Source organism: Microcaecilia unicolor, chromosome 2 (assembly GCF_901765095.1).
Source record: "Microcaecilia unicolor chromosome 2, aMicUni1.1, whole genome shotgun sequence".
NCBI lineage: Eukaryota > Metazoa > Chordata > Amphibia > Gymnophiona > Siphonopidae > Microcaecilia > Microcaecilia unicolor.
In genome coordinates, this window is record NC_044032.1 from 305,366,308 (window position 1) to 305,390,175 (window position 23,868).

General features: G+C 48.3%; 1 protein-coding gene across 1 annotated transcript; it reads right to left on the reverse strand.

Moving 5' to 3' along the window:
• Positions 1-18,258: 18,258 nt before the first annotated feature.
• LOC115462035 (tigger transposable element-derived protein 4-like) lies at positions 18,259-19,797 on the reverse strand. The gene is made up of 2 exons (XM_030192082.1): positions 19,546-19,797; positions 18,259-19,401 (listed from the first exon to the last, which is right to left on the reverse strand). Exons 1-2 carry the CDS (start codon positions 19,795-19,797, stop codon positions 18,259-18,261), a joined length of 1,395 nt encoding a protein of 464 aa, XP_030047942.1.
• Positions 19,798-23,868: the final 4,071 nt, after the last annotated feature.

The window sequence follows — 23,868 nt, forward strand, 5'->3', positions numbered from 1 at the left end:
TCAAGCAGGGTCTGTGTAGGACAAGAGAGAGGATCTAGGGTCCTGCTGTCACAACAGATGACAAACCTTCTCCATTTGAAAGAGTAACACCTCTTCGTGGAATCTTTCCTGAAAGCAAGCAAAACTCGGGAGACACCCTCTGACAGATCCAGGCCTGAGAGCCAGAGACTGGAGGTTGGGATGTAGAAGTGACCCCTTGTTCTTAGTGATGAGGGTTGGAAAACACTTCAATCTCCACAGTTGTCGTGGGCCTGAAGTCTGGAACAGAACTAAGGGACCTTGTGATTGATCTGAGTGGCAAAAAACTCCACTGAGGGGGTACCCCACGCTCGGAAAATCTTGCGGACTATGTCCATGTTCAGCGACCACTTGTGAGGTTGCATTATCTTGCTCAGCCTGTCGGCCAGACTGTTGTTTATGCCTGCCAGATAAGTGGCTTGGGGAAACATGCCATGACGGCGTGCCCAAAGCCACATCTGGATTGCTTCCTAAAACAGAGGGAAGAGAACCGACTGAAAGTAACAAGATAAAACATAAGGAATGCCAAGCCAAATGCAAAGCGGAGATAAGGAGGGCAAAAAAGGACTTTGAAAAAAAGTTAGTGTTAGAAGCGAACATATATAGTAAAATTTTTTTAGATACATTAAAAGCAGGAAGCCGGCTAAAGAATCGGTTGGGCCGCTGGACGAAAATGGTGTTAAAGGGGCGATCAGGGAAGACCGAGCCGTAGCGGAGAAATTAAATGAATTCTTTGCTTTGGTCTTCACCGAGGAGGATTTGGGAGGAACACCGGTGCCGGAAAACATATTTGAAGCGGGCGAGTCGGAGAAACTAAACGAATTCTCTGTAAACTTGGAGGATGTAATGGGTCAGTTCTGCAAACTGAAGAGTAGTAAATCGCCAGGACCTGATGGTATTCATCCCAGAGTATTAATAGAACTGTTAGTAATATGCAATCTATCCCTAAAATTGAGTGTGTTACCAGAAGACTGGAGGGTAGCCAATGTTATGCCGATTTTTAAAAAGGGTTCCAGTGGAGATCCGGGAAATTATAGATCAGTGAGTCTGACGTCAGTACCGGGCAAAATGGTAGAGGCTATTATCAAGAATAAAATTACAGAGCACGTACAAAAACATGGGCGGATGAGACAAAGTCAGCATGGATTTAGTGAAGGGAAGTCTTGCCTCACCAATCTACTGCATTTTTTTGAGGGGGATATTGTGTATCTGGATTTTCAAAAGGCGTTTGACAAAGTGCCTCATGAAAGACTCCTGAGGAAACTGGAGAGTCATGGGATCGGAGGTAGGGTATTACTGTGGATTAAGAGCTGGTTGAAAGATAGGAAGCAAAGAGTAGGGTTGAATGGTCAGTATTCTCAGTGGAGAAGGGTAGTTAGTGGGGTCCCACAGGGGTCTGTGTTGGGACCGCTGCTTTTTAACATATTTATAAATGACCTAGAGATGGGAGTAACTAGTGAGGTAATTAAATTCGCAGATGACACAAAATTATTCAGGGTCGTCAAGTCGCAGGAGAAGTGTGAAAGATTACAGGAGGACCTCGCGAGACTGGGGGATTGGGTGTCCAAGTGGCAGATGAAATTCAATGTTGACAAGTGCAAAGTGATGCATGTGGGTAAGAGGAACCTGAATTACAGCTATGTCATGCAAGGTTCCGCGTTAGGAGTTACGGATCTAGAAAGGGATCTGGGAGTCATCTTGGATAAGACGTTAAAAACGTCTGCCCAGTGTGCTGCTGCGGCTAAGAAAGCACACAGAATGTTGAGTATTATTAGGAAAGGAATGGAAAACAAACACGAGGATGTTATAATGCCGTTGTATCGCTCCATGGTGCGACTGCACCTCGAGTATTGTGTTCAATTCTGGTCGCCGCATATCAAAAAAGATATAAAGGAATTAGAAAAGGTGCAGAGAAGGGTGACGAAAATGATAAAGGGAATGGAATGACTTCCCTATGAGGAAAGGCTGAGAAGGTTAGGGCTCTTCAGCTTGGAGAAAAGGCGGCTGAGGGGTGATATGATTGAAGTCTACAAGATAATGAACGGAGTAGAGCGGACAGATGTGAAGCGTTTGTGTACACTTTCAAACAACAACAAAACCAGGGGACACAACCTAGAATATGGTAGATTTAAAACAAATAGGAGTAAGTTTTTCTTTACTCAGCATGTAGTTAAACTCTGGAACTCGTTGCCGGAGAATGTAGTCACAGCAGCTGGCCTTACGGAATTTAAAGGGGGTTTGGACAGATTCCTGTGGGAAAAGTCCATTGAACATTATTAATTTTTTTTTTTTTTTTGGGGGGGGGGGGGGGGGGTTGCCGGGCTCTTGAAGCCTGGATTGGCCACTGTCGGAGACAGGATGCTGGGCTTGATGAACCCTTGTTCTTTTCCCAGTATGGCGGTGCTTATGTACTTATGCTTATGAGATCCGGTGCTCCCCTGCTTGTCGGTGTAGTACATCGCAACCGGATTGTCTGTTTGAATCGAGATAATTTGGTTGGACAGCCGATCTCTGAAAGCCTTCTGAGTGTTCCAGATCACTTGTAGCTCCAGGAGGTTGACCTGAAGTCCTGTTTCCTGGAAGGACCAGGCTCCCTGAGTATGAAGCCCATCTACATGAGCTCCCTACCCCAGGAGGAATGCATCCGTCATCAGCACTTTTTGTGGCTGAGGAATTTGGAATGATCATCTCATGGTCAAACTGGGCCAGATTGTCCACCACTGAAGAGAGTTGTGAAAGTCTGTGGACAGTCGGATGACATCCTCCAGATTCCCCGCAGCTTGGTACCACTGGGAAGCTAGGGTCCATTGAGCTGATCTCATGTGTAGACGTGCCATGGGTATAACAAGAACTGTGGAGGCCATGTGCCACAAGAGTCTTAACACCTGCCGAGCTGTGACCTGCTGAGATGTTCAAACTGTGGACACCAGGATCAGAAGGTTGTCTGCCCGTGTCTCGGGGGGATAGGCTCAAGCCGTCCTCGTGTTCAGCAGTGCTCCAATGATCTCCAATTTCTGAACAGGAGTGAGATGGGACTTGGCGTTATTACAAACCCCAGTAGTTCCAGCACCTGAATAGTCATCCACATGGACTCCTGAGAACCGTCCTCCGAGGTGCTCTTCACTAGGCAATCGTCGAGATAAGGAAACACATGCACTCCCAGACTGTGTAGCAACACTGCGACTACTGCTAGACATTTTGTGAAAACTCTTGGAGCTGACACTAGGCCAAGTGGCAGTACGCGGTATTGAAAGTGCTGAGTTCCCAGCCAAAACCGAAGATACTTCCTGTGAGCTGGAAGTATTGGGATATGAGTGTAAGCTTCCTTCAAGTCCAGAGAGCATTGCCAATCTTTTCCTGAATCAATGGGAGAAGGTGCCCAGGAAAACTATCCTGAACTTTTCTTGAACTAGGAATTTGTTCAGGGCACTTAGGTCTAGGATGGGACGCATCGATGTCCATCACCGATGCTCCTCGGTGCCGATGAGGACGACGTTGAACCCTAACGTCACCTCGAGGTCGGGTCCGGGGCCTGCACAGCAGGAGGCCTCAAGACAGGTGGAGACCCACTCGGTGCCTCACTGCTCCCAGCAGCCATTACCTCTGCTCCTGACGTCAATGCGTCCCTCGATGTCGATGTCGCCGACCTCGGTACTGATGCCGATGTCGACGTTGAAGCACCGGACCAAGCCCCAAAAAGATTCTCGCATTGGACTTCTCGAGCTAGTTGGGTCTGTTTCTTCATGCAAACACACAGAGCACAACGAGCTGGGCTATGGTCGGGCCCAAGGCACTGGATACTCCAAGAATGGGTATCTGTACCTGAGATGGTCCAGTTGCACCGAGTACAACGTTTGAAGCCGCTGGGTGTCTTCGATGACATGGAAGGAAAAACTGCCCCAGTCAAAGTAACATTATGCCAAAGTAAAAAGGGCACAAAAAAAGGTAGAAACCTGGCCACATTGAAAAGAAAGAAAACTTAAAATAGGGGACAAAAAAGAACTGAGGAAATAAAGGAAAACGCTTTTTTTACTTTTTTTTTTTTTTAACAAAATAAAGAAAAGAGAGAAACACATGATCAAAAGTCGCTAAAAAAAGAAGGCTCTTTATCCCGGGCAAAAACGAGGCGCACAGGACGAACCTGCCGCACCTCATCGCAGAAAAAAAGAAACTCAGGTATGCGCTCGCACAGCGGGCGGGAAGTCAGTCCGTGCACGCACGCCAGAAGGCTCTAGCAAAGTTTTTGTTTTTGCTATGGCAAATGCCGGTTCCCAGGCCGACGCGGATGTTGACCCACCTGTGAGAACAGTTCTGCCTGCTTGTCGTTGGAGAACCAGGAATGTGCGTGGCGCTGCCCGATTACCATTGGATAAGCACTGGTGCTATAAAAATAGAAAATATTTTTGTAGTACTGGAAATGGCACATGCTGGGGGTGGGAACTACCACTGGGCTCCTATCGTTGCATGCTAACCCTTTAGTAAAAGAGCCCCTTAACTTGCATAGCTTTAGAAACTTGCACAAAAGCATTAAGGGGGTCTTTTACTAAAGATTAGCTTGAGTTAGGGCCCATTTTATTCCCAGTAACCTAAAAACCCTGGGGGGGTCTTTTACTAAAGCTTAGCACAAGTTTTATCTGCAGCAGGGCCCATTTTATTCCTATGGACCCTACTGCAGATAACTCGAGCTAATCTTTAGTAAAAGACCCCCTTAAAGACTTAAAAAAAAAAGAGACTATACTATTCTGTTTTGTTGCACATGAGAGAACAGGAACACCAAAAAACATCATAAGAACACAGAGAAATCAATTTCTTGAATTAGTCCATAGCATGCTACTGTGTTAAATTTAAAAATATGTGTTCAGTTTGTAAGAGGAGTTGGTCGAGGTTACCTCGTCTCTAGGAAGGATGTGGCATGCTTATTACAAAGAAATTGTAATCATCAAAAGTGTGGTTTTTCTCTACTGAATGCTGTACCAATGGTTTCTCTAAAACCTTTCACTTTAAAGCACTTTTGTGTTCCAAAATATGTTTATTGAATTGGCGAATCATTTTCCCAATATATACTAGTTCACATGGGCATATTATAGCATAAAATCTAATAATAAATGCACTCTGCCCAAGTGTTAGATTAGGCAATGGGACCAACCAATTATCAAATCTAGATCAATTGTAAAAAATAGCCTCAAGAGCCCAGGGATCCTATTTATAGGACTCCACTGTAGTGGCTATCATCATTGGCTCCTCCCTCCTCCGAAACAAACCACAGACATAAAAAAAAACTCCCTTTTACTCTCAATCATAGGTAGAAAAAGATTCTGTGGCCAAAAAACGGATAGGGGGATATCTTAAATTTATCAATATGTCGCTCCCAGTGCACAAATCCAACACCCTACTATACAAAGGATGTGAAAAACAATTTCAAATCCCATCAGAGGAGCTCACTCATTCAAAATGCACATCCAAAAAATATATGTCACACTTAACTAACGTATATCAATTTTAGGAACCCCCAAGATGATCTCATGTTTAAAGTCTTTTCACTTAGCTTTAGATCCTGGTTATGAAGATCCTACAAATGATCCGAAGTCTTGGCTTTCACAGGAAGCACTGCTCCCTCTAGGTTTCCTTCCTATATGTGAACCATTCAGTGCAGCATACTCAGGGGAGCTCCCCATCAACCGTTGATATCACCAACGTTTCAATTTATATGGGTATTCCACTTGTTACTCGCAATGGTTTTTCAATTACTCGACAGCAAGGGACCCGTCTGTTTCGCTACTTCATCAGGAGAAAATATAACAGTGCCAAGAACCTGTTTCTCGTATCAATCCAATGCGAATGACTGGCTCAAAATGGCGGACATTTATATAGGACGCCTACAGAGTGACTCCTCCTCCAAGCAATCCTCACACAGCCAATCAAACAGAACCAGGACACAATGGGAAAAAAATATTTCTCAAACTAGCATCAGACAACTAATGAACTTTAATGGAAGGCTTCCCATTCCATAGGTCCATTAAGCCCCTTCGGTCAAACAGTTTGCAGATAACATATCCATTTTTGTTCCTTTTGATGAAGAACCCGTGAGATGTCACCTCTTCTCCCATTATCCTTCAGCTGTTCAATGATCACACATCGCAGTTCTTCAAATGTATGTTTCTTCTCATCACAATGTTTAGCTAAAGGCATATGTAATTGCATATTTATGTTTCAATAATCTTGTTTTAAACATCCGCTTAGTCTGACCTATATAGCGCAAATTACATGGACACATGATCATATAAATGACTGCCTTAGATGTACAAAAAGTATTATTTCGCAAAAAAATCCATCTTCTTTTAATAGGATCCCAAACTTTATCCGTTTCTTCCATCACACCACACATCACACATTTCCCACATTTCTTATGTCCTATAATTTCCAATTGTGTATGCTCTATGTTCTTGTAGATGTCAGAATGGCATAAGACATCAGAAAGATTAGCTCCTCTAGAATAGGAAACTCTGCATCTCTGTTGAGCAAACATCTCATGTGCAGACAATATTTTCCAGTTTTTTCGAACAATATTAGCTATCCTCGGAGACAAGGAAGTGTATTGTAAAATACAAGGTGTTTGCCGTTTTTCTTCTGTATGGCTATATTGTCCAGGTTCCAATAAATGTTCACGATGATTAAATAGCGCTCTCTTGTAAGCATGTTTAATGATCTTAGTGGGATATCATCGATCTGGTAATTTATCTTTCAATCAAACCTATAAAGCTGTATGTCTCTGTTGATCACCCCACCCCTCACCTATCCACACCCATCCTGTTAGAATATCAATGATATGCTTTGATGTCCCCATGCATACCTCCGACCCACCCCCATCCTCCCACCCTGTCAGACTGTCATAGTAATGCTTGAATGTTTTCACTTATATACACTGTCAGCTAGCACATTTGCTTATTTCCAATCTGACGAAGAAGGGCAACTTTCGAAAGCTAATCAAGAAATGTATTAAGTTATGTCCAATAAAAAAGGTATAATCTTATTTTCTTTTCCATGTTTTATTTTGTTTGATTTCTATTGATAATCAAATCGCTGAAGCTTTATATTTTTGTGAGGTATCACAGATGCGCCTATATTGCAAAAATTGAGCAAAGGGGAGGTTATTTTTGATATGAGCTGGATGCATACTATCATAGGATAATAAAGAATTACGATCAGTAGGTTTAGTGAAAATGTCCATTTCAAATCCATTTTCACCTTTCGTAATCTTTACATCCAAAAAACTGATTTCAGTATGATGTACTGTATGCTGAAATTTAATGGTAGGATGGCACATGTTCAAATCCAGCATAAATTGATTTAATGTTTCTTCGGTAGCTTCCCATATGACAAAAATATCATCAATAAAACACCACCAACATCTAGCAAATTGGAACTGTGGCAGCTTATAGATCTGTTCACCTTCTAAATTGGCCATAAATAAATTGGCCACTTTCGGGGCAAAAGCTGCTCCCTTGGCAATACCTGTAAGTTGTAAATATAATTCACCATTGAACAAAAAATAATTGTTCAAAAGGGCTAATCTTAGTAGTTTCAAAATGAAATCATAAGTACATAAGTACATAAGTACATAAGTAGTGCCATACTGGGAAAGACCAAAGGTCCATCTAGCCCAGCATCCTGTCACCGACAGTGGCCAATCCAGGTCAAGGGCACCTGGCACGCTCCCCAAACGTTGAGGAATTTTTCCAGTCCATTTAATAGCGGTCTATGGACTTGTCCTTTAGGAATCTATCTAACCCCTTTTTAAACTCCGTCAAGCTAACCGCCCGTACCATGTTCTCCGGCAATGAATTCCAGAGTCTAATTACACGTTGGGTGAAGAAAAATTTTCTCCGATTCGTTTTAAATTTACCACACTGTAGCTTCAACTCATGCCCTCTAGTCCTAGTATTTTTGGATAGCGTGAACAGTCGCTTCACATCCACCCGATCCATTCCACTCATTATTTTATACACTTCTATCATATCTCCCCTCAGCCGTCTCTTCTCCAAGCTGAAAAGCCCTAGCCTTCTCAGCCTCTCTTCATAGGAAAGTCGTCCCATCCCCACTATCATTTTCGTCGCCCTTCGCTGTACCTTTTCCAATTCTACTATATCTTTTTTGAGATACGGAGACCAGTACTGAACACAATACTCCAGGTGCGGTCGCACCATGGAGCGATACAACGGCATTATAACATCCGCACACCTGGACTCCATACCCTTCTTAATAACACCCAACATTCTATTCGCTTTCCTAGCCGCAGCAGCACACTGAGCAGAAGGTTTCAGCGTATCATCGACGACGACACCCAGATCCCTTTCTTGATCCGTAACTCCTAACGCGGAACCTTGCAAGACGTAGCTATAATTCGGGTTCCTCTTACCCACATGCATCACTTTGCACTTGTCAACATTGAACTTCATCTGCCACTTGCACGCCCATTCTCCCAGTCTCGCAAGGTCCTCCTGTAATCGTTCACATTCCTCCTGCGACTTGACGACCCTGAATAATTTTGTGTCATCGGCGAAATCAGTTGGGACAGTCACTGGTTTAGGACGTTTTTCCAACATCTGTTCTAAAACCATAAGAACTTCCTGTTGGGGAATAGCTGTATATAGGGATTGCACATCTAGAGTGACCAATAATCCAACAGATGTTTCCAAACCCTCTAATTTCTGAAGATAGTGGGTAGTGTCTTTAATGTAAGAAGTAGTCTCTAACACCAAAGGGACTAAAAACCCATCTACATATTTACATGTTCTTTCCAGTAACGAATCTTGTGCTGACACGATAGGTCTTCCCGGAAGTGCAATTGAACTTTTATGAATTTTGGGTAACAAATAAAATATAGGTATTTTTGCTTTATCATGATTTAAATAGGACATCTCATTCTTAGTGAGAAAGCCCTGCTGTAAAGCTTCGGTAGTCATATCCATCAGTCTTTCTAAAAGCTCATCAGTGGGATCTATATGGATATTATGATAAGTAGTTTCATCTCTCAATTGCCTATAGGCTTCCTGTAAATAATCATCTTTTTGAAGGATCACCACTGCTCCATCTTTATCAGCACGACGAATGATAATTTCAGTGTCACTAGCAAGAGTATGTATAGCTTGCCTCTTTTCAGCCGAAATATTGTGCTTAATAAACATTTGTTGCTGCTCCAAATTTTCTAGATCTTTTAACACATGTTTATAAAAGGTGTCTATCACTGGGTCCATAGGACCGGGAGGGGACCACTTGCTCTTTTGGTAAATCTTGGAGAAACCTTTACGTTGCGTCTCTCCATTCCCAAAATACACCTGTAGCTGAAGGGATCTAATAAATTTTGCCAAATCCACTCGAGTTTGAAACAGGTCATGCAACTTAGAGGGAACAAAGGATACACCTTTACTCAACACATCTAGCTGTGCTGTGGAGAAGCTTTTGCTTGTAAGATTAATTACAGGGAGTCCTCTCTCCTGCGTTGTTTCCCTCGCAATCTGGATTGTTCGAGCGTCACAGTCGCTCTCCCTCGATTTCTTCAAGCCCCTCTTCCTCGATCTCTTGTTCGCATATATGTCGCCCCCGACTTAGGGTCATCCTCCCCACTAGATGTACTTGAGGATAATTCACCCCGGGGCCTCTCAATATCACCCGTTTGTTGTCCATCACTTGTCTTCATCCAAATATAGATGAACCCATCAGAATAGTCTTTCTTATCTCTCATTAAGTTTTTGTATTTTACAGCTTGTAAATCCTTGTTGAATTTGTCTAATTTGTTATTGAAGTCTTCCAAAGATCTCTCCATCTCATCTTTAGAGAAAATTACTTTCTTCTTTTCTTCCAACAATGGTCTCTCATTATTAATCTTAGTTTGTAATGTTTGAATCAAAAGTAACATGAGATCTAATGAACATTGGTTTAAATACTGTTCTAACTATTCACGAATAATTCATCCTCAGGAAATAATTTAGGGCCCCGTTGCATCCGTAGTCCCCTTGGTATTATTTCCAATTTACAATACTCTACCAAGGTGGCACTATGTAACATAGGGGAGTTTTTTTATGTCTGTGGTTTGTTTCGGAGGAGGGAGGGGCCAATGATGATAGCCACTACAGTGGAGTCCTATATATAGGATCCCTGGGCTCTTGAGGCTATTTTTTACAATTGATCTAGATTTGATAATTGGTTGGTCCCATTGCCTAATCTAACACTTGGGCAGAGTGCATTTATTATTAGATTTTCTGCGATATTTTTCACTCTGAGGAGTTGTGTGAATTTTTTGCATATTATAGCATAGACAACACCCCAGCTTTTGCAATTGGTGAATTTCCTGAGTATGAATTATTCTCCTGTTATAGGGTGAATAAAGGTCTTTATCTGAATATTCACCTTACATACCAAACATGAACCACACTTGTAGTGACCTGATGGTCTGGGACTTGGTTGCTGCTTTGGTCCAGGAAGGTCAGAGTGCACCAAAATATCCTTTAGGTTCTTCCGCGATCATAAGATCTTTGTTCTGAAAATGGTTGATACCTTGAATGATGTGCTAGTGTCTGCGTAAGATCTTAATAATGTCTTTAGAGACATGGGTGAAGGGGAGTGGACAAACAATTTTGCTGTTTGGTGTTCTTACTTTAGGTTTCAGTAGTGTGTCTCTCTCTTTGTTGGCTGCTTTTGCAAAGCCTTTGGTAACTGCATTGAGGGGATAGCCTTTGGACTGAAATCTTCTGCTTGTTCTTGAAAGTGTAGCCCCTCTTCAAAGTACTCAAACTAGAATAAGGGCTCATTTACTTCTATCACCGTGCTGTTCAAGTATCTCCTGGAGGCACACCTAGCCATGTGGATTTTCTGGATTACCACAATGAACATATGTATATATGTATAAAACATGGCTGATATTCAGCCCGTGGGAGGCAGACCGACTAAGTCCTGCAGTCGGCGCTGAGTCTGGATATTCAATGCCAGGCCATTGAATACCCTGGGCTTTTTTTTTTTTTGGCTACTATAAACTTAACCAGCTAAGTTAATATTCAGCCTGCTATTTATGCGATCCAATACAGCCACTTAACTTAGCTGGTGAAGTACTGTATATTCGTGGCCAGCATGCTATATCATGCAATATAGCTGGTTGGCCTCTACATGCTGACCGTGAATACTCAGTGGGAGATAGGCTTCTATGCCCCACTGAATATTAATAGATAGCTGGTTAAGTGCTATTTAACCAGACAGGAGATGTTCCTGGTAATGTGCCCCAGAAGTCTCAACATCTGCCGAGCCGTGACCTGCTGAGACGCTCGAACCATGGACACCAGGAACAGAAGATTGTCCGCCCTTGCCTCGGGAAGATAAGCTCGAACTGTCTGAGTGTTCAGCAGAGCTCCAATGAATTCCAATTTTTGGACTGGGGTGAGAGGGGACTTGGGATACTTTATGACGAACCCCAGTAGCTCTAGCACCCAAATAGTCATTCGCATGGACTCCAGAGCACCCTCCTCCGAGGTGCTCTTCACCAGCCAATCATCGAGATAAGGAAACACATGCACTCCCAGTCTGCGTAGTGATGCTGCGACTACAGCTAAGCATTTTGTAAACACTCTGGGTACAGACGCCAGGCCAAAAGGCAGTACCCGGTACTGAAAGTGCTGTGTTCCCAGCTGAAATCGAAGATACTTCCTGTGAGCTGGACGTATTTAAATGTTTGTGTAAGCATCCTTTAAGTCCAGAGATCATAGCCAATCGTTTTCCTGAATCATGGAAAGAAGGGTGCCTAGGGAAACCATCCTGAACTTTTCTCGGATAAGAAATTTGTTCAGGGCCCTTAGGTCTAGGATGGGACGCACCCCCCCCCCCCCCTGTTTTCTTTTGCACAAAGAAGTACCTGGAATAGAATCCCAGCCCTTCTTCCCCTGGTGGAATGGGTTCGACCGCTTGGGCCTGAAGAAAGGGCGGAGAGTTCCTCTGCGAGTACCTGCTTATGCTGGGAGCTGTAGGACTGAGCTCCCGATGGGCAATTTGGATGCTTGGATTCCAGATTGAGTGTGTATCCTAACCGGACAATTTGAAGAACCCACCGGTCGGAGGTTATAAGAGGCCAGTAAAAAGCCCATCCCTTGCTTTTGCTGGGGAGCCGCAGTGGCCTTACGCGCATGCTGTTGACGAGAACGAGCGCGCTGGGACTGAGCCTGGGCAGGCTTCCGAGAAGCAGGAGTGTACCTACACCTAGCATAGGAATAGGGAGCACTCCTCTTCCCTCCAAAAAAACCTCCTAGATGAGGAGGTGGTAGCAGAAGACGCCCGTTGGGAGAGAGAATCCATAGCATCATTGTGCTTCTTGATCTGGTCAACTAGATCCTCTACTTTCTCACCAAAAAGGTTATCCCCCTGGCAAAGGAACATCCGCCATCCACTGCTGGACTGAATGACACGCAGCCATAAGAGTCTGCGCATCACTATACCTTGGGCAGCGATCCTGGATGCTACATGAAAAGTGCCAAATGTACCCATGGCCAGGAATTTTCGACATGCCTTCTGCTGCCTGACCACCTGGCGAAAAGGCTCGGCCTGCTCCGGAGGGAGTGCATCAACCAAGCTGGACAGTTGCCTCACCAAGTTCCGCAAGTGGACGCTCGTGAAAAGCTGGTATGTCTGGATCTTGGCAGCAAGCATAGCGTCCTGATACATCTTCCTCCCAAAAGAGTCCAAGGTTCTACATTCTCTGCCTGGGGGTGCCAAGGCATAGTCCCTAGAGCTCTTGGCTCTTTTGAGAGCGGAGTCCACCACCATGGAATTGTGAGGTAGCTGAGACCTCATCAATCCAGGTTCACCGTGGATCAGATATTGGGATTCAGCTCTTTTCGGGATCACGGGATTAGACAGAGGGAATGACCAGTTTCGCATAAGGACTTCCTTCAGTACATTATGCAAAGGAGCCATTGCACCCTCTCCAGGACTTCGAGCATCTCAGCCGCAGCCATTTCCCAGACAAAGGAGGTAAAGGATAGACTCTCTGGTGGAGAAAGTCTCCTTTCTGGTGGAGGGGAAGGTTCAGAAGGAATCCCATAGGACTCGTCAGAAGAAAAGTACCTGGGATCTTTCTCTTCCTCCCACAAACACTCATCTTCAGTATCGGACAAGACATCCCTCAGAGCAGTCCGAAACTGAGCCTGTCTTGACGCCGAGGAGCGACGTCCTTGATGGCGGTGCCGAGAAGTTGACGCCTGCCTGGACTGCAGTAAAACTTCTTCCATCGACGTCGAAGGGGAGTCGACCTGGGTGGCAGCCGACACTGATGCCGCAGGTGGCACCTAGGTCGGGGACCTCACCACAGGCCAGACAGTACGGAAGGCGCAAGCCCCCCGACACCGAAGCAGACTGGCGCAGCAATCCTTCCAGAAGCTCTGGAAGCAGGACCCTGATGCGCTTATCAAGAGCTGCCGTCAGACAAGTCTGCAGGGTCGGTAAAGGAGCCGGTGGCAGAATCTGTCGAAGCTCGGGAGCAGGCAGTGGCGTAGCTAGGGTAGTCGACACCCGGGGCCGGTCATTTTTTTAACACCCCCCCCCCCCCCCCCAAATCCAGTACTAGGCATACCGAGAATACAAAACACTCAGGACCTATAGAGCAATTCTACCATACCATAAACAGTAATTTGTATGAGTCACACAAGGAAAAGGAAAGCATCTTAAACATTACAGTGAGCACTAGAACATCAATTCACCTATTGTAAAACGAAAACAGACAGATTAGTACAGATCATCAATCCTGCACAGTCAATGCCAACCGAAAGCCATGTCTTTTTCACAAACACAGATACATCCTAATCCACTATAGAATAAGTAATCATAAACTTTCTATTTAGACAAAAATTAAACTGAACCCCCGATGCCAGACTCTGCATACAATGCAACACCACAGAAACAGAAAATGTCCCCTAGTACTGTGCAAAATATAAAGACAGCAGATGTAAATTTGAAAAAACTAACAAATACCAATCACCACTTTACAAATTAACAAACAGAAATAAAACAAATACAGAAAATAAAATAATACCATTTAATTGGACTAATACATTTGGCTTCCAGAGGCCAAAATCTCCTTCCTCAGGTCAATACAGTATAGTACTGTTACAGTATCCTATCCTGACCTGAGGAAGGGGGTTTTCTTCTCTGAAAGTTAAGTCGAAATGTATTAAAATTAGTCCAATAAAAAGATTACCTTATTTACATGTTCTATTTATAAACATTTATTAACACAGCTACAATACTATATCCTAAAGCAAAAAAAATAAAAAAAAATATTTTATTTACAGTTTGTTGTCTCTGGTTTCTGCTTTCCTCATCTTCTTTTCACTGTCTTCCTTCCATCCAGCATCTGTCTTCGCTCTCTGCCATCCAGTGTTTGCCCTCTCTGTCTCTTCCATCCACTGTCTGCCCTCTCTCTCTGCCCCTTCCATCCACCATCTGCCCCAGGCTGCCCTCTTTCTCTCTCCCCCTTCCACCTACCATCTGCCCTTTCTCTCTGCCCCTTCAATCCGTCTGCCCTCCCTCTCCCATCCATCCAGGGTCTGCCCTCCCTCACACTTCCCACTTCCATCCAGGGTCTGTCCCCTCTCTCTCTCTGCCCGCTCTTTTCAGCCCCCTTCATCCACCACATGCCTTGCATCCCCCTTTTTCAGCCCCAGACCCATTCTCCCACCTGCCCCAGGCATGGATCCATTTTCCCTCCTGCCCCCTTGTCAGACCCCAGTTACAGCTTCAGACCCCTTCTCCCCTCTGAGCACACCTCTCCCCAGTCCCCTCTAAGCTCCGCCACCCTCCCCAATCCCCTTCTCCCCTGAGCACCCCTCTAAGCTCCCCCACCCTCCCGAATCCCCTTCTCCCCTCTGAGCACCCAGTGACCCATCTAAGCTCCCCCACCCTCCCCAATCCCCTGCTCCCCTAAGCACCCCTCTAAGCTCACCCACCCTCCTCAATCCCCTTCTCCCCTGAGCACCCCTCTACGCTCTCCCACCCTCCCCAATCCCCTTCTCCCCTAAGCACCCCTCTAAGCTCCCCCACCCTCCCCAATCCCCTGCTCCCCTAAGCACCCCTCTAGGCTCACTCACCCTCCCCAATCCCCTTCTCCCCTGAGCACCCCTCTAGGCTCACTCACCCTCCCCAATCCCCTTCTCCTCTAAGCACCCCTCTAGGCTCACTCACCCTCCCCAATCCCCTTCTCCTCTGAGCACCCATCTAGGATCTCCCACCCTCCCCAATCCCCTTCTCCCCTCTGAGCTTCCCCCTCCCCCAAGCCGGTCCCGTCCTGTGCCCCCTCCGTTGAGAGCTGACAGCTCTCGTCTCCTGCCGCTACCTTGCTTTTTTTTTTTTTTTTTTTAATCCATTGCACCGACGCAGGCAGCGCTTCCCGTCTGCCCTGTGAAGGAGAAAATCGCGTCGCTGGCGTCGGGCCTTCCCTCGTTGTGTCCCGCCCTAGAGGAAATAGGAAGTTCCCTCAGAAGAGGGCGGGACACAACGAGGGAAGGCCTGACGCCAGCGACGCGATTTTCTCCTTCACAGGGCAGACGGGAAGCGCTGCCTGCGTCGGTGCAATGGATTAAAAAAAAAAAAGAAGCAGGGTAGCGGCAGGAGACGAGAGCTGTCGGCTCTCCAGGGAGCACCCCCCCCACCCGCCGACACCCGGGGCAGACCGCCCCGCCCTTGCTACGCCACTGGGAGCAGGTACCAGGCTGCCAGAAGACCGACGCATCGGCACCTCCTGAATAGAGGGGGAGTGATCCTCTTGGCACCGACGCTTCTCGGGTGCCGATTCCCTTAACACCCCGGAGCTCCCGGCACCGTGTGTTGAAGGAGAACGATGACGGTGCTTCTTTGCCTAAGTTTGATGCCCGTCATCGAGACTCAGTACCGATGAGGAGGACGCGGAATCTTCACTCCTCCTCGGGGCCGGGTCCAATGAAGGTCGGTCCCGGGGGGCCTGCATAACAGGAGCAAGGTTGCCAGGTGGAAAATTTTTTTCCCACCCAAACCAGCCTAAATCCAGCCCCAAACCCGCCCAAACTCAAACCCCGCCCCCGACACCCCACCCCCGCGTCATCACCCCCGTCCCGCCGTCATCGGCCCTGCCTCCCACGTCATCGGCCCATCGGCCCCGCCCAAAACGTCACTAACCCCGCCCCCCGCAGCCGAAAAAACCGCCCAAAAAACAAAAAAGAAGCCCAAAATACCGCAACCCGCCGCGGGCAAAAATTTCCCGCGGCGGATCGCGGAAAACCGCCCAATTGGGCGGTAAAACAGCCCACCTGGCAACACTGAACAGGAGGCCTTGAGGCAGGTGGGGACCCACTCGATGCCTCACTGCTCCCAGTGCGAATTGGTCTTTTAGCAACCATTACCTCCGCTCCCGACATTGATGCTTCCCTCGATGTTGATGTCGATGCCGCTGACCTCAGTACCGATGTCGAAGGACAGGACCGAGCCCCAAAGAGCTTTTCTCGTTGGGCTTCTCGAGACACTTGAGTCCGTTTCTTCATATGAAGACACAGACTGCAAGCAGCCGCTGGTCGGGCCCAAGGCACTGGATACACCAGGCGTGGGTATCGGTACCTGAGATGGTCCAGTTGCACCGAGTACAATGTTTGAAGCTGCTGGGTGTCTTCGATGACATGGAAGGAAAAACAGCTTCGGCGAAATCGAAAGACGCGGCTGTGCCTGATAAAAGAAAAAAGGGCACAAATATAAGAGAATAACCTGACCGCACGGCGTTAAAACCGGCCGTGATGAAAAATAAAAGAAACTTGAAAGGGGCCAAAACTAAAAGTACACTATGGGAACTTGTTTTGCTTTGTTTTTTTTAAATGATAATAAAATAAAAAATGAGGTGAAAAAAGCAAAAACTCGAAGACTCTTTCCTGGGCCTGAGAGGAGCGCAGAAAAAAACTACCGCACCTCAACACGTAGAAAAGAAAACTGAGGAAACGCGCTCATGCAACAGGTGGGTAATCAGTCCGCCCAGGCTGGCAAAACTTTTTTATATTTTGCTTACAAAATGCCGATTCCTGGGCCGACAAGGACGTTGACCCACATGTGAGAACAAGCAGCCTGCTTGTCCTCGGAGAAATGCCCATTTCCCAGCCTATAACCACTCCCCTTTTTGCCTGCGTGCGTTAGAGGTTTGGCACACATCATTACAGAACACACTTAGCAAGTGGTGCACCTAAATTCTAATCAGTGCCAATTAGTGTTCATTATTGCTTCTTAAATGCTAATATCAGAACTCATTAGCTTGTTAAGCCAATTAAGTAACATGCAGTGTTATAGAATCCATGCCATTTTCGGTGATTAAATCTAAGCACGCTATATAGAATCCGGGGATAAGCAGCAATCAACAGCAAAACCTTACTATACTGAGATTAAGGAACTAAAATATCTGATATCACTGAACAGAGTATAGGTCAAGTCTACTTTATTATCTCCAGTAAACCTTTCTACTTTTATCTACTACTACTACTTAGCATTTCTATAGCGCTACAAGGGTTACGCAGCACTGTACAAGTTAAAACATGGGGAAGGACAGTCCCTGCTCAAGAGAGCTTACAATCTAAAGGTAACAAGCTATGTAGTCAGTGTAGGTATCATGAATGGGGAAGGTGGTTAGGCGCCAAAAGCAAGGGAGAAGAGATGGGCTTTGAGTAAAGACTTGAAGATGGGCAGGGAGGGCGCATGGCGTATGGGCTCGGGGAGTCTGTTCCAGGCATAAGGTGATGCGAGGCAGAAGGGGCGGAGTCTGGAGTTAGCGGTGGTATCTAACCAGGCATTGTTTTTGATTGATCCTTCCCTATCTTCTTTCATTTGGACATTTTGCACTAGGGGAATATCTTCTTCTTTTTTTTTTTATTTTGTTTGTTTTACTTCCATTTTAACGTCAAAGGTTGGAGCCTAATTGACACCTAACTTTTGGTGCACTATTAAATTAAATGTACCAAGGAATTAATTCATACTTGGGGATAGCTAGAGCACTCACTAAAGTTTCTAATTTTATATATATATATATATATATATATATATATATACAGTGCAATCCGCTTAAGTGCAAGGGCCTGGGACCGAAGAAATAGATGCAGTTAACAGGAGCGTGCGCTTAACCGTTGTGAGCCAAAGAAGCTTGACATCTGATAAACATATGAATAGTACTGTTTATTAAATGTACACACGATACAGTCTCTGTTATTTGGCTTTCTTAAAATAGTCAGTGATAGTCCTCTGCACACTACGGTGTCTTTGGGTTTCATAGATTAAGTCTGCCAGACGGTAAAATCGTTCATAGCTCTGACACTCAGTGTTCTCCAGGTAGGCCCTAATGGTGCTGAGACCCTCCAGCGCTGTAGCGAAAGTGGCAGGAGGTTGTTGGATCGGTGCCTCGCTGCTCATCTGATCGCTTGCTTCATCGGCGGCCTTTGCCTGCTTGCAGGCGCAGAGCTCGACATCCGTGCTGTCACCGGCTGTCTGTAGACTGCAATCGACAGCTACGTATCGGTGGAACTGCTCTTTGCTAACACCGGCTGGGATGTCAGCAGCTTGTTGATCTGCCGCGCTGGCCATGGCTGCATCAGTTTGGACCCTGCCCGCATCCTTGAAAAAGCGTGCCCGCCTGTAGCATTTGATGATGGTTGCCTGTGTGACCCAATTCCAGGCTTCTTTCTGCAGGTGTAGGGAATCCAACAGGGACAGAGAACGAGCCAGTTCAATGGCACATTTGTTATCACCAGTCTGTCCGTCCATAAGGCCCATCAGACGCCTTAGAAGAAGAGCACGATAATGGGCTTTGAAATTGGCTATGATGCCCTGATCCAATGGTTGGATCAGCGAGGTAGTGTTTGGAGGCAGGAAGACCAGCTTAACATGAGACAGCCTGGCAGGAGCACTGTGAGCAGCAGAATTGTCGCAGAGCAGCAAAATGGGACGCTTCTGTGCCCTCATTCTGGTGTTTAAATCCTTTAGCCACTGCTTCCAAAGGTCCCCAGTCATCCACGAATTGGCATTCGCCCGGTATGACACAGGGAGCCGCTTCACGTTCTTGAAGCAACGGGGCTGTTTGCTCTTCCCGATGACCAGGGGTTCCAGCTTCTCACCCCCATCCATATTGCAGCATAGGAGGATGGTCAGTCGTTCCTTGGACGCTTTGCTTCCCGTAGGTGTGGCCTGCTTGAATGCCAGTGTGCCATCAGGAATGGCCCGCCAGTAGAGGCCGGTTTCATCGGCGTTGAAAATGTCCCGAGGTGCATACTCGTTCAGGATGGAAGGAAGGACCGACACCACCCAATTTTCAGCCCCCGAGTCATCAGCATCCTGCCTCTCACCGTGCTGCTTCTTAAATGTGATATTGTTCCTTCATTTCCACCTTTCCAGCCACCCGACAGTGGCTTTGAAGTCATTTAGCCCAAGACAGCCAGCTAACTGGCCAGCTTTCTCCATGAGCAGCGGACCGCTTACAGGAAACTGTCTGCTCCTGACCTGTGAAAACCACCGAAGGAGAGCCTCCTCAACCTCCTCAGCCTTTCCCGCCCGCTTACGTTTCCGTTGTCGGTTTCTGTTGCTTCGCCAGTCTCCCAGAAGCTGGTGTTCCCGCTTTGAGATTCGCGAAATTTGACTGGGGTTCACGCCATATTCTCGGGCAATAGATGCCTGGCTCTGCCCGTTTTTTAATTTCTTCAGCACTTCTATTCTTTCACACAAGGTTAAAGTCTTTCTTTTGCGTCGCTCCATGGCACACTGTAATCGCCTTTCCTCCGCACCTGTGCCGTCTGTGGACCGTTAACCAACAAGACGTCGCACCCCTTGGTCGCGTGGCAACAGAGCGGGAGGGTCGGCGGGAGCATCCCCGGTGCTCTCGATGGCTCTTTGTAAAATTTCAGCAAAGTGTTGGCCGGGAGCAATACCGCATGTGGCCACCGGAGGGCGCCCGCTATGGAAGTCGGAAAGGGTTCTTTTTTGCTTCCCTGCAGGCAGGCAGCAGTTCCACAGGGTTGGCTAGGAAAGCCGAGTCTCTCCCCTCCAGGGGAGGGGGGGGGGGCACTTTTCCTTCCAACAGGTCGGAGAGGTTTCTCCGGATTACTATGTTGGTGGTGCTCGCCGCCGACCGGGGCGCCTCGACCGAGAAGCCTGCCTGGGCTCAGAGGGACCTGCACGCGGCTAGTCCAGAAAGGCATTGCCCGCCGCCGTCGGAACCAGCTGCGGAGGGCGCTCAGGGGCCGCAGAAAGAATGGCCATGCATGGAAGGCGCCAGCAAGGGGAGAGAAGGTCCAGAGAGCCAGACAGCCCTCGGAGGGCTGTCCCTGGACTCCCTGAGCGGGACCTTCCTGCCCCTGGTGTGTGCCCACCGGGGGGCGCTCCCAAGCAGCACAAATGAGGGCTAGGACCTGCTCTGGGAGGTTGGACTGAAAGCCTGGGATGCCCACTTCAGAGTGGGAGCCCTGACTTTTTGTTTAGACAGTGTGGCGGCAGAGAGGCGTGCCTGCCTGTCTCTGTACTAGACTCTTTGTTTCTCTCTTTCTCTTCCAGTAGGCGAGAGTGATTTTTTTCCTCCTTGTCTGCTTTTCCTCTCTCATGCCCACCGATCGATTTGGCACTTCAGACCCGAACGGGGAGCTCCCTCGTGGGCCGGCTAGTCCGGTGTTCAGGCGATGCGGTTTCTCCCTACCTGTTCGGGTCCTCTGGGGAGGGCTCCCTCTAAAGGTAGCCCGCGGTCTCGGGCGAGGCCGAGGTGTCCAGCAGTCTCTGTGCAGGCGTCCGAGAGCTCTCTGGGAGTGGGGTCTGGGCCCGTCCGCCCTCTCATGCGCCCCTCCCGGGTGAAACGCGTTCCTCTGGCTGCCGGTGACGTGTGTCTCTCTCCGTGGGCGAGGTTCCCTGTCGGGTGAACCCCGTGCGCTGACACCTCCTTCCCGCCGCCAGCTGCGCAGAGGTGCCGGCCTTCTGCCGGGGAGCGGAGGCCGGGCCGCTGCCGTTCCGGCCACCCCCCTTCTCCCGGGGGGGGGGGGGGGTGCATCCGGTCCGGTGCTGCCGCAGCTACCTGGTTGATCCTGCCAGTAGCTGTCTCAAAGATTAAGCCATGCACGTGTAAGTACGCATGGCTGGTACAGTGAAACTGTGAATGGCTCATTAAATCAGTTATGGTTCCTTTGATCGCTCCATCTGTTACTTGGATAACTGTGGTAATTCTAGACCTAATACATGCCGACGAGCGCTGACCTCCCGCGATGCGTGCATTTATCAGACCAAAACTGATCCGGGGGCTCGCCCCCCCCCCCGGCCGCTTTGGTGACTCTAGATAACCTCGGGCCGATCGCACGTCCCCGTGACGGCGACGATCCATTCGGATGTCTGCCCTATCAACTTTTGATGGTACTTTCTGCGCCTACCATGGTGACCACGGGTAACGGGGAATCAGGGTTTGATTCCGGAAAGGGAGCCTAAGAAACGGCTACCACATCCAAGGAAGGCAGTAGGCGCGCAAATTACCCACTCCCGACTCGGGGAGGTAGTGACGAAAAATAACAATACAGGACTCTTTCGAGGCTCTGTAATTGGAATGAGTACACTTTAAATCCTTTAACGAGGATCCATTGGAGGGCAAGTCTGGTGCCAGCAGCCGCGGTAATTCCAGCTCAGTTGGAGACTGCTGGCTGAGGAGGAAGGAGGTGCAGTGAGGAGCTGTGTGAAAAGGCTGGGAGGAAGCACCAGAAGGCCCGAGTGTGAGCCAGGGCAGTGAGGGGGCCTGGGCCTTGGGAGTACCTGAGGACCAGGCTCCTAGGCCTAGTAGGTCTGAACTAGCATGGAGCGGAGCAGGGGGTTCCAGCTCAGAGGGGACCCAAGGGTGGTCCTGTAACGTTGTGAAGAGCCCAGCAGTGAAGAGCAGAGGAGCACTGAGAGGAGCAGTGAGAAGGGGGACGCTGCAGTCGGCAGAACCCTACCAGCTGGTGGAATACCAGGTAAGGGCCAGGAAGGGCCAGGAGGGAACCCCAGGGGGAAAGGCCTGTTCCTAGGACTGGCAGTAGCAAGCAATGGACAGGCGAAGAACCGGGGTGCAGTAAGAGCCAGGGTGAAGAGGCCCCAGAGGGGAGAGTGGAGCAGCCACACCGGGGATCCAGCGGACTAGCCCAAGGGCGAGGCCCGGGGAGGTTTAGCGGAGACCCAGAAGGTGGAGAGGCATGGCTAGCACTGGAGAGTTCAGAGGACATTTGGGATGAGAGTGAAAATGATGACACTGATTGGGAAATGTGGAAGAGAGAAAGAGAGCCAACGGCAGCAGAAGTGTTGCAGGAATTGCAAATGATTAAAAAGTTAGAAACGGAAGAAGCAGTGCTGAGGAAGCGTGTTAAGCTGGGCAATGTAATGGCAAAGCTGACTACAGACAATGACCGTAGAGAAAGACAGCAGAGAGCTGTGCAGGCTTTGGAGAAAAAGTTACATTGGAAAAAAGAACAATTGCATGTTTTAAAATTCAGAGCCAGTAATCCCATGAGAGAGCTGTTTGTCAATCAGGAGAGATGGCAGGCAGAGAAGCAGGGTGGGAGAAGACCAGAGGAAGAGGCTCTAGGGATAGAATTTACAAAGCAGCAAGTAATTAAACAGCAACAAGAACAAGCAGGAGGCAGCAGTAAAATACAAACTTTAATTTTGAGTGGTGTGGACCAAATACCGTGTTTCTCACAGAGTGGGAAAAAGCTGAACAAAATCAAAAAGCGTTCGCTGTATCCAGAAGTAGGCAGCGAGGAAGTGTGTGAAATATGGGAGTTGGAGAGCGAAAAAACGCCGCGGGAAAGTGAGGGGGAGGATCGTGAGGAGCGAGGGTCCGCCCCCAATCCGCAGCAGCATTCAATCGGGGAAGGGGATCGCGAGGCTAGCCTGCAGAGTGGAAGACAGGCTGGCAGAGAGGAGAGAGCAGTGACGTCATCGGGTGGCGGATTGGAGGAGAAGTCGAGGGGAGGAGCTGCAGTCTCGAGACGAGAGCAAGAGGAGAGAGCGGTGACGTCACTGGTGACGTCGGCGGGAGGCGGAACTGCACAGCAACGGGGAGATGCAGCTGGGCAGAGTCAGAAGGAACAGCCCAGAGGCGGAGCCGGGGGCGGAGTTACTGTGCAGCAGCGGCAGCAGCGGAGTCCAGCGAGAAGTGTTGGGAATGGAGAGCTGGGGTGCCTGTGAAGTCAGTGGAGGTGTGCAGGGGACTGAGGAGGTTCACACTGAGGGGCGTGCACCCAACCCTGTGAGTGTGCAGCAGCGGCAGCAGCGGAGTACAGCGAGCAGTGTTGGGACTGGAGTGCTGGGTGCCTGTGAAGTCAGTGGAGGTGTGCAGGGGACTGAGGAGGTCCACACTGAGGGGCGTGCACCCAACCCTGTAAGGAAGATCGCTGCAATTCGGATGGGTGTTGAAGGACCAGGAGTTCAAGGTATTGCTGGGGCTGCAGGGGGGAGGAGGGAGCAGCTGTCAGCAGCCCAGCAAGAGAGAAAAGAGAGAAATGAGGATGATGTTGGGACTATGATGGTCAGGGTGAGGGAAGAGTCTGAAGGGGGAGGGCACCAGGGGGAGGGGGAGGGGCAAGGGACAGGGGGAAAGGACACGGGGTGGGGGCGGGCAGGGGGAGGGCGTACATTTGCACAGGTGTTAAGGAGTGGAAGCAAGGGTGTGGGGGAGAGACGAGGGGGAGGAGGGGGTTTGGGGTGGGGTTTGGGGAGGGGAGAAGAGGGAGGGGGCAGAGGGGGCCCACAAGGGAAAAGGAGAAATGTGGTGCAACTGAGGTGGGTGGGGAAGGGGTCGGCCCCTTCCAGAGGGGAGGTGCT